This window comes from Propithecus coquereli, unplaced genomic scaffold (assembly GCF_000956105.1).
Source record: "Propithecus coquereli isolate 6110/MARCELLA unplaced genomic scaffold, Pcoq_1.0 Scaffold656, whole genome shotgun sequence".
Lineage (NCBI taxonomy): Eukaryota > Metazoa > Chordata > Mammalia > Primates > Indriidae > Propithecus > Propithecus coquereli.
The window spans coordinates 304762-316644 of NW_012152574.1; the positions used below are offsets into that span (position 1 = coordinate 304762).

General features: G+C 35.8%; 1 protein-coding gene across 1 annotated transcript; it reads left to right on the forward strand.

The window, feature by feature from the left end:
- Nucleotides 1-8578: 8578 nt before the first annotated feature.
- On the forward strand, nt 8579-9523 carry LOC105823026 (olfactory receptor 2B6-like). Its single transcript, XM_012660105.1, has one exon. It carries the CDS (start codon nt 8579-8581, stop codon nt 9521-9523), a length of 945 nt encoding a protein of 314 aa, XP_012515559.1.
- The last annotated feature ends 2360 nt before the right edge of the window (nt 9524-11883 follow it).

An 11883-nucleotide genomic window follows, 5' to 3' on the forward strand; every position in this document is an offset into this window, starting at 1 on the left:
ACTAAACACTCACCTGGGTTGCTGCCTTAGCCTTCTGTTTGATCTAATTCTGTCCAGCCTTCAAATGAATTCTAAACACAGCAGGCAGAGTAAGTCTTCTGAAACTGAAGGAAAATCATGCATCTCCTCATCCCTCTGCTTAAATCCCTGAATGACTAAGTTCTTACAACAGCTTACAAAGGCCCTCATGATTCCCTCCTCTCCTGACCTCATCTCCTACACCTCCCCTCCTAACTCACACTGCTCAGTTTCATTGTCCTACTAGTTATTAAAATGCACCAGGTTATCCTCTTGCTGTAAGACCATTACTATTCTCTGTCTGGAATGCTGTATCCCAGGCATCTGCTCATGTAACTTCTTCCCCTCCTTCGAGCTTTAAAAGCTCATCTTTGAAAGGAGACCTCTTCAGACCACTCTATTTAATCTGCCCACCTCATGCACCTGACACACCTTACCCTACTTTATGGTTCCTTTCATCCACTGCACTGATTCTCTCCTAACATACTATATAGCATAATTTATTCAGCTTATTTTTTGTTATCTCCCATCCTCTCCTAGAATTTTAACTTATGAGTGGCATGGATTTTTCTTTTGTTAACCGATACATCCTGAGTGCATGGAGCAGTACCTGGCACTGAAAAGCAATGAATGAATATTTTTGGAAATGTTGAATCAAGTTAGAAATATTCAAGAAACTTCCAAATAAAAATCTGAAAGAGCTGAAAGTGCTACCTGTGAGAATAAGAAATGAAGGTGGAGTGGGAGTGGGATACTAGACCTTTTTTATAAATCCATGTGGAACTATATGACTTTACATTATGTGTATACATATATATATATGCACATATCACTTTGATAAATTTGAATGTAAAACCATCAAATTTAAAAATAAAGACACGTATGGCAAAGAAAATTTGATTAAAGTAAAATATTGGTTTATTTCTTTTCAGACTTTAAGCACTTTTTTTCATGGTTATAATCACACTCTACATACACGCCTCAGGAAACTTCTCATGAGCCACACCGTAGTATTGTTGTTTTGTCCTCATTACTATTACAAGTACAAAATATTTTTAAAATATAAGATAAGAAATACACACAATAATAGACACAATGGGTGAAGCAAATCCCTTCTCCATTCCTTATTCCAGCTCCCCATTCTCCACTCTTCACAAGATATTCTGTACACATATTGATACATGCGGAATTTTACCCGTAAGTGCAAGTGTGTTTCTACAGATACATTTATTTATATATGTATGTTGATAAGTTAATAGATAAATAACATCTTGTGTTATCTTATAAATACCATCCTGTAACTTTTTTTCTCCTTCTATATATGTTTTAGAGACCATTCCAGTTCTTTAGCTACAGACTTGCCTCCTTATTTTTAATAAATGCATAATAGCTCATTATAAAGATATATTTAACAACTTCAGGACTGGTAGGCATTTATGATACGTCTAGCTCTTTGCTAATGCAAACAACACTGAAAATGCTGTTGTTGGGGGAAGGTCTTTGTACATCCACCATAAGTATGTGGAAATCTAGAAATGGAATTGCTGCGCCAATAGGCATGTTCATTTTTACACACGATATACAAGGGCTGTCCAGAAAGTATCCAGCCATGTAACTGTTTTTGTTACATTAACAATGGCTGGATACTTTCCGGACAGCCCTCGTGTAATTATAAATTGCTTTGCAAGAAGGCTAAAGCAAAGTGACTTTCCAACATGATATAAAATAAAAGATGTGCTCTTCGCCAATTTGATAAGTAAAAATCATATCCCATCGTGATTTTAATTTGCATTTCTAATATACATAAGGATAAACTTTTTTATCATATATTTGAAAGTCACATAAAAACTTCTGTCTTCGTCCTTCTCTGTTATTTCAATTGGATTTGTTGGTCTTTTATAACAGACATATATATATTAAGGAATTTAGCCTTTTGTCTTTCACATGCTTCACAAATACCTTTTTGGAGTTTGTCACCGTTTTTTCTTTCACTTTGTTTATGATATTTATCTCTGCAGAAATTTTACTTTTATGTATAAAATACACCAATCATGTTAAGGCCTCTGACTTTTTAGTGATCTTAGATCTTTTGCCTGATACTATTTCGTGTCTATGTTTAAATTTTTTAATTGTTTTGGAATAAATGTAAAGGTAGGAATTTGATTTATGGTTTTTTTCACAGATTTTAAGTCAATTGGCACAGCCACATTCATTGAAAAAGTCTCCCTTTACCTAGTGACATGAAATTCCATCTTTATCGTAAAGTGAATCTCCATTCACATTTGGGTTCATTTCTGAAGACTCACATAAAATTCATTCAAAAACTGTGCTTTGTATGATAACTTGAGATTAAGTTAATCTGATAGTTTTTAATAAACATATTTTTATGATAAAGAAATACAAAGTCTGATGTTTGTGATTACTTGTCCAAGAAAACAGATTTGGTATTTATAGATAATCTTAGAAGTTTCATGTTCATTATTTTTTCTACTACTCCAGGGAAACTGTGACAGAAGAAAGAATGGCTACCATAATGGAGATAATGGACCAAAACATATGTTGAATTTTCATTTTCATTTTCATACTCAGGAGTGTGGAATAGGAGTCAGGAATAACTTCGAGGAGGAAAAACTGGACACAATTTGGAAGCATTGATTTGTGCTCCTGGTCTACCTGGCTGTGATCTGGGGCAAGTAATTTGATTTCTCTGAGTTTTGGAGTTGTCATCAGCTAAATATGAATAATAAAAATGTGTTTCCCTAATTTATACAATGGGAATGCCTATCAAATGAATTGACATATGTCTTATCTTTGTAAAATATGTTGTCTAATAAATATCAATGAGAATGAGAAGCCATTATAGGAGGAAACATAAAAAAATTACATTTTAAAAAGATTATTTTCACAACTATATGAAGTTTTCTTATTTTTCTCAGAGTAATAAGTATACGTGAAGGGAAATTTTACCTACTTTATATTATAATCTATATTTAAAAAAATATCATCTTTACAACCCCTGAGATCAAGTCTTACTGGAATTAATTTGGTTTCTTCTTAGATGACTCTCCAAACTTGCATGCCAAAATTTATATATTATTAGAAACATTTCCTTGATTGCTTCTGAGGTTTTTCTCACCTTCTAGTCCCTCTCGTTCTTTTCTCCAGGACATGGTGGTGGCAGCAGATGCTAATTATGCTGAATCTCAGAGGCTTCAATAGGATGAGGCTAAGATAATAATGGCATGAAAACTCCTGGGAAAGCTCCCTATGGATCTGTGGAGTCCATGGATGGGCATAAATTGGAGTTAGTTTCTTGAAGTTGACCCTTCAGTAGGTCAGAGAGGGCTTGGTTGATACTATAGAGGACTGAGGAGAAACTCAAACCACAGACTGGTCTGAGTACCATGTTTGAGTTGCAGACCAGTCTTCCATCACTCCCCATCTCCATGTCACATGCTGGACGAACTGATGGGTTGCAACCCGGCATCAGGTAAACGCAGAAGGGATTTGGGGAGGGAAGGGTAGTCAAAAATCAAAGATTTGTCATTTCTTCATGGTGTGGAGTAAAGGAAGTACTCAAGGGTAAAGCTATAAAGTAAAATAAAAAAAATTTAAAAGATTGATTCTCCAAGCCACATACATTTTTGTTTGAGAGAACAACAGTGAAATTATGAAAGTGTACTGATGTGGGATTCAAAATCTTATATTATTCAAACCTTTGCTTCTGAATTTGATAGATCTATAAACTTGGGCAAGTCCTATAACCTCTTGGTATCTGAATTTCTTGTCTTCTATTATTAAAAAAATTATTCTTACTTTAAAGTCTTCTTATAGAAATAAACATATTTGTGAGGAAGATTATATATATGTATGAAAGCAATTATATATATAAAATTTAGGTTTATGGAAAGTTTGATCAGAACATTCTGGTATTTGCAAATCCTTGTCATACACTATTTTATTATGAGGAGAGCTATGGGAAAATACAAGTGTTACTATTCATGTTATTCACCTTTGGGAACTTATATTGTCATTTAAATATGTTAAGTGTGCCTTTTTACCACTGTTCTAGATTGAAACTACTGTTTGCATTACAAAGTTTGTGAATATTAAGATATTGTTTTTGTGGAGAAACCAGTTTAACTCTGAAAGGCCTACCATTCAGATAATTAAAGGTTGTTTAAATCTATGACACTTTAGAATAAGGAAATCTAACGAAGCATGGGATTAAAACTATGGCAAAGGTACTTAGTAACATTGAGAAGAAATATATAAAGTGAGTCAGAGGTGGAATGGATACTGTTCCTAGATGTTGTTCCTACTTCATCTTATTAACATACTATACTAGAAGTACACTTAGAAAGTTAACGAAGAGTGTATTAGGATGTAAACATCTAAGATAACGGGCTCCACATTTTCTTAAGCCATGTAGCTGGGTACTTCCTTCCTGCTCTCCCTTCATTCCTTTGTACAACACATTTGCTTGAGATCTGTAGAAGCTTCTGTCTCCCAGCTCCTTATTCTCGCTCTCAGGAGGATCATCAGCTGTTTTTTATTTCCTATTTGCATAAATTAAGCTCTACTAATCTACATAATTTTCCTGTACAACCAGAAAGGCAAGAACTTCCCATAGCCCTTTCCAGGCAAATAAACTAAATTACTGAATTTAGTCTGGTACCTTTAATCTTTATTTCCCATTTTTCTTCTATTTCTTTCCATATTCATAGATTTAACAGATACTTATCTAACTAAGCATCTATTCTGTATTAGACAAAACATTACTCTCTTTATATCTCTCATTCTTTTTTTCTTTCTTCTCTACTTTTTTTGACTCTCTACTTTCTGTATCTAATGCTATCATTTCATTATTTCTTCTTTTGCCTCTATTTTCTGTGAATCTTCAATATTTAGGAATGAATCAAGTATTCAGAAAACCAAGGAGACAGGCTACATATTCATCTTTAATAACTTTACTGTTCCCATGGAGTGAAGTATGTAATTTGATTTTATTCATAACAGTCTAGGCTCATCTCAGAAACTCAATAGTACTTAATAACTGAAGCAAATATAGCTGTATCTATTTGGAAAGAGCTGGTAGAAAAATATAAAGATTGTGAAAATGATATGACTAAATTTTGAAATGTAGGAGAAGAAATTCAGCTTTCTTCAGATTTAGAACATTATCTGAATGCAGGGAACTAAATAAGGAGATTCTGAAAAAGACTTTAGCAAGAAAACAATCCAGATCTGATGAAGCATTCCAAAATTGTCTTTTTAAGATTCTAATTGAACAAGTAATTACGTGAGTGCTGGTTAAGAGGTGTTCCATTGTTTTTTGTGGTTACAAAAACAATGGTGATCTAGCACCTTTTATATTTTCTTGGATAGAGCTTGAGCCCATCCTCCGAAGTGAGGTATCACAAGAATGGAAGAATAAGCACCACATGTACTCGCCATCAAATTGGCACTAACTGATCAACACTAAGGTGCTCACATGGTAGTAATATTCTTTGGGGGTTGGGGGTACAGGGGTGGGTAAACTTACAACTAATGGACACGGTGAGCATTGTATGGGAGAAGGGCAAGCCTCCAATCCTGGCTTGGGTGAGGCAAAGTCATAACATGTAACCAAAATTTTTGTACCCCCATAATATCCTGAAATAAAAAAAAGGTATTCTATAAGAAATCCTGCAACACAGAAAAGGTCTTCCTTAGACCTTAACAGATAAAGCAAAATTGATTCAGAAATATATATAAAGATAAAATTGTTTTTCAATGTTGAATCAAAATATATTTCTACAATAATCCTCTAATCAACTGGCAATGACATCTGTCCCATTTCTTTGGGAATATAATACAAAACATAATCATATTTCTAAGACTTTGTTCCTGAAGACTCACTGTCCCTGAATCAGAAATGGGAGAAAAATAAATTGAATAGGACCACTTTGAAATGAAGAGTGGTATTACAGAGAAGGATATGATAAGGTTTACAAAAGAGAAGTCTCAAGAAAATAATCAACTTAATCATCCACAGACAGTCACAGACACCTGGAAGTTTCTAGAATCATTTCATAATTTTATTATGAGAGTAGGACTACTAATATTGCAGCTACTGTTTATATTCCTCTTTGTCGTATATATATTTACAGTTATGTTTAATTTACAAAGGAAGTTCATATCCAATTGTCATAAAAGTATTATGGAGTTTATATAAAGTATTTCGATTCTCATCACCTAGTTGAACAAACCCAGTCACAAGACTATGAAGTGACATATTTAAAGCTCATTGATTTTTAGAGTGAAATAAATGTATATATTAGTTGATTTATTTTATATATGTGTTATATATATAAAAGTGAAGAGTATATCATAAAGAAATACAAATAAAGTACTCTGGATGGCCAGGAAAGAAGGAGAGCAGGAAATACTTAAGAACGTTTGGGGGGGAACCAAGGGCAACACACGTAACCTGAACATCTGTACCACGGGGAGGGCGGCGGGAGGAGGGGGGAGGAGGGAGGAGGGGACGGGTATTTGTATACACAAGGAGTGCAATACGCACTACCCGAAGGATGGACATATTTGAAACACGGACTTTGGTGGGGGGGGGGAACCAAGGGCAACACATGTAACCTAAACATCTGTACACCCATAATTTGCTGAAATAAAAAAAAAAAAAAAAAAAGAACGTTTTTGTACTTGGGATGATCCTTACAGGAGGACGGATAACAACAGTGGAGTTTCGTGTCAGCATAAACACAAGGGGGAAATAGGAAGATTGGCTAGAGCAGTGTATGTGTCTGCATGGTTCAAGCCATTATTATACAGGCCTGAGTCTAAGCCTGCATTTTAATATAGTGTGTTAGAATACTGACAGCCACTGACGAATTTTGAGCTGAGATGTACATGATCAAATTTGAAGAAAGGAAAGACTGTTCTCCAAACAAGCTAAGATGCTTTGAAGATAAGAGAACGATTTTAAGTAGGAATACCAGTTCGAAAGCCAGAGATCATGGGACATTGAACTATTTTCTGTATGTCTGCTTTAATGTTTTTGATAGACATAGATTTAATGGAGATATATGAGAGACGATGATAAGGAAGAATGGTTCCAGCTGACAACTTGGTTGACACACAGGCAATTGCAATTCAAAGAGAATGGTTACCTTCTGGGTACCAAAAGAATCATGAGTCTATAAACAAATGAAGAGATTAGAAGTGTGAATGGGTAGATACAGAGTTCAGTTTGGGATTTAGTGATTCTGAGGTTTACCTGTGAAGCAAGTACTTCTCTCCAGCGTTTCTCACTGTCACTAATTTTGACCACATTATCTAATTCTGTAACTCAGATGACACCAATTTGAAAAATAGACCTGGCCAACTGATTCCACTAATCCTACTAAGTTAGGATCACAAGAAGAATATGATGTAGGGCCAACTAAGAGGATCAGAAAAATAAATAGATGATCCTGAGCTGATCGTCTAGCAATCACATCATTTTTACCAACCCCCAGTAGATACTTGATAACGTTTATTATAATGCATACATCATAAAGGAATTGTGGGAATAGTAGGACAGAGGCAATATGGGGTAAAAGTAGTATTAGTAATGAGAAAGACATGAGAACAATGAAGGGAGAGAGGAGAAATGATTAAGTTTACAAGTGCTGATGATAATCCTGAGGGATTAGACATTCATATGCAACATCAAATTTCAGGGAGACAAGTATTTTAAACTCTTTCTGGTAATTTCTCTCAAAAGTTAAAATTTCATCAAATTTATCCAGGCTTTTTTGCATTGCATTTTTCACAGCAAACAAATTTCTAAGGCCTGATTGGGTTTTTTTGCATTATCTTGTTTGAATTTTTATAATTTTTTTCCTCCTACTTTTTAAATTTTCTGGGTAGGAACAGCATTAAAGCTTGGAAGGGGTAAAATGAGTCCTGATGCTCCATCTTTTCATCACGCATATTTTATAAAGTGCTCCAGTTCCCATGATGCTTCTGATGAGGACCAGGGCGATGCAAGTGAACACACCAAAATGCCTTGGCTCTGTCTCCACTGAAAATCCACCTGCCTTCTTCATGCTGTCCTTTGTGTGACCTGTTTTTCAGAAGCTCTGCATTTTCCCATTCTGTTTTAATCTACATTCTGTTCTCATAATTAGCCATGACACGTAGAATTTATTGTAGTACTATTAAAACTTTTTAGAAGAGAAAATATCAAAATCCAAAGGGAGTGAGCTAACCAGAAGAAACCCATTAAATAAGCAAAATTTCCCAAGCCTGCTGCTGGAACTCTGTTTATTCTTGTCTCAGCAATCATTCAATATACCATTTACAATGCTGACTTAACATGTTATCATAATCAGGATATAGATGCAGATGACATCATTTCACTGTAATCAGGATATAGATGCGTATTAGAGCAAAAATAAGAATTTCATCTCAGCGTTTCTGGCCTCTAATTCTCAGTGGCTTCCTCTTACCATTGATGTCCGTTCCTAACACTGGTTATTTAGAGGTCTCAGCTGGAATTTCACCTATCAGCGCTAATATGTGGATCAACAATCAAAGCTCTCTAGATGATTTCATCCTATTGGGATTTTCTGATCATCCCTGGCTAGAGACACCACTCTTCGTAATCTTTCTGGTGGCCTACATATTTGCCCTATTTGGAAATATCTCCATTATCCTAGTTTCCCGCCTGGATTCTCAGCTTGACAGTCCTATGTACTTTTTTGTCTCAAATCTATCCCTTCTAGATCTCTGCTATACAACCAGCACCGTCCCACAGATGCTAGTCAACCTTCGGGGACCAGAAAAGACCATTAGTTATGGTGGTTGTGTCACTCAACTCTATATATTTTTGGCCTTGGGTTCCACCGAATGTATACTTCTGGCCATCATGGCCTTTGACCGTTATGCTGCCATTTGCAAACCCCTTCACTACCCAATCATCATGAACCAGAGACGTTGTATCCACATGGCTGCTGGAACCTGGATTAGTGGTTTTGCTAACTCCTTTGTCCAGTCCACTCTCACAGTAGTGGCCCCAAGATGTGGACGGCGGGTGATAGACCATTTCTTCTGTGAAGTTCCTGCCCTTCTGAAACTAGCTTGCATTGATACTAGTGCGAATGAAGCTGAGCTCAATGTGCTCGGGGCTTTGCTTCTCCTGGTGCCACTCACCTTCATCCTGGGCACTTACATGTTCATCGCTCGAGCAGTAATGAGAATCTGCTCTGCTGAAAGTCGCTGGAAGGCTTTTAATACTTGTGCTTCACATTTGCTGGTGGTTTCCCTCTTCTACTTTACAGCCATCAGTATGTATGTCCAGCCCCCCTCCAGCTACTCTCGTGACCGGGGAAAGATCATGGCTCTCTTCTACGGCATTGTCACACCCACCCTCAACCCATTCATCTATACATTGAGAAACAAGGATGTGAAAGCTGCCCTAAGAAGGGCACTGACTAAGGAGTTTTGGGTCAGGACAAGATGACATCCAAAAAGAAGGCCTAAGAAGCAATGACGGATGCGTTTTCCTTCCACGAAAGATGTCGGACATAGAAATGATGAGGGAACAGTGTACCAAGTGGCACAAAGTTCATAAGTGGAACAAGACCAAGAAAGAAACAATCAACTCCTGGTGAAATCTACATAGCACTTATCCTCTTTAGAGACTATCTGCTTTACAATATTGAATTTTACCAACTCAATGCTTCTTTTCTTCCTAGCCCTAACTATGAGTTAATCTAGTTTAAAAGAAAAAATGGTATAAAACCTAGAGGAAAAGATACCTGGACAGTTTAGAAAATATATTTGGCATAAATTGTTTATAAATGAATCTGAAGTAAGTTAAAAATGATCCCATCTTTTAGAAAAACATGCCACTACTATCATGAGTTACTTTTAATAAACATACTGACACAATTTAGTCATCTTCTAACATTCAACATCTGGTTATATCACCCTCAAAGGCTTTTATAAGGCCCTAGAGGTGAATGAAATTAAGAGATAATTAGTTCAAATACATTTAAGATAAAAATATGGAAATAGAAATTTATTAAAAAAATTAGAGGCCATGATTTTAAATATAAATTATTTTCACCATAAACCTTAATCAATCTTATATGCTTTTGTGGTATACAACAATGAAGCCATGGTTAACACAAATAGAACTTACTCTTGGAAGAAATAAAAAAACTAGTGAGATGCTTTGGACAGTGAACAGTGGTGGAAAAACCTAAGGTGGAAAAAATTCTAACTTAAGAAGACTAAGACACTCAGGATTTACTTGTTTGACAAGGCGGCTTCCACTTGACTGGGTAAATTAGTTTTATTTCAATGTAGGGGTTATGAGAATACCATGTTGAATTCAAAACCTCTTTGATTTTTTTTTTGAGACAGAGTCTTGCTCTGTTGCCTGGATTTGAGTGCAATAGTGTCAACATAGCTCACAGCAACCTCAAACTCCTGGGTTCAAGCAATCTTCCTGCCTCAGCCTCCCAAGTAGCTGAGACTACAGGTGCGCCAACATACCCAGAAAAATTTTTCTATTTTTTGTAGAGACAGGGTCTCACTCTAGCTCAGGCTGATCTCTAACTCCTGACCTCAAGCAATCCTCCCGCCTTAGCCTCCCAAAGTGCTAGGATTAAGGCATGAGCCACCGCACCTGGCCCCTTCATTGATCCTTACTTAAAAAAATGTTTTATAGCCCTTTGTAGTCAACTGTCTCAAAAACATATTAGTCAAAGATGCCTGGACAAAATTGAGTGAATTAAGCAAAAACTCAATGTCATTGCCTGAAATGCAAATACTCGTTAATGAGTAAGTGTAGCCCCATCAACACAGAGTGATATACAAGCTGTGTGCCTTTGGGGATAATCATCTATTATCTTTGACTACAGCCTCTGTGCCACCAAATGTGAAAGTAATTCTTGTCTTAATTCAAAGATTGAAGGGTGTGTCTGTTTGTGTGTGTATGTATGTGTGTGTGAGAGAGAGAGATAAGAGAAACTAGATTATACTTGAAAGTGCTTTAAATTATTTCTCCCAGAGGACATTAAATTTAATAATTAATATTGTAGGTCTGTGTCCCATAAGGCAAGCCTAAATAACAAAAGTAATTCTAAATTCATATAGTTCTACATCATTTTTATTTAATGTTTTATGAAATTATGAATAAGCACTCATTGTGAATCAAAAATATAATTCTATATCATTCTGTCCCTTTTAACATACATCCCCAACTTTCTTTATACAATTATACTTTCCACTGTGCAAACTGTTCATAAATATGTTTGATCATTTTTACTTATTTCACTTCTTTGTGGTTATTTCAAAATAATGGATTAGGGTCCCTTAATAAGATATACTCTACAGTCTTGATCATGAACAACCTTCTGAAACTTCTTCAGTGTGTTTTTTTGAGTTCCCTAGTTTGGGGGAATAAATGCACTGATGGTGTGAATTCTGGGATCAAAAAGTGGGCAAAGGACATGAACAGAAACTTTTCAAAAGAAGATAGACTAATGTCCAACAAACATATGAAAAAAATGCTCAACATCTCTAATCATTAGGGAAATGCAAATCAAAACCACAATGAGATATCACTTACCTCCAGTGAGAATGGCCTTTATCAAAAAGTATCAAAATAATAAGTGTTGGTGTGGTTGTGGAGAGATAGGAACACTCATACATGCTGGTGGGACTGCAAACTAGTACAACCTCTGTGGAAAGCAATATGGAGATACTTCAAAGAGCTAATAGCCCTATTAGGCATCTACCCAAAAGAGCACAAAACATTCTACGATAAGGACATCTGCACCCGAATGTTTATGGCAGCACAATTCACTATTG

Excerpts from the sequence above, each read along its gene's own strand:
- LOC105823026 (XM_012660105.1), top strand. The coding sequence starts at position 8,579 with ATGTGGATCAACAATCAAAGCTCTCTAGATGATTTCATCCTATTGGGA.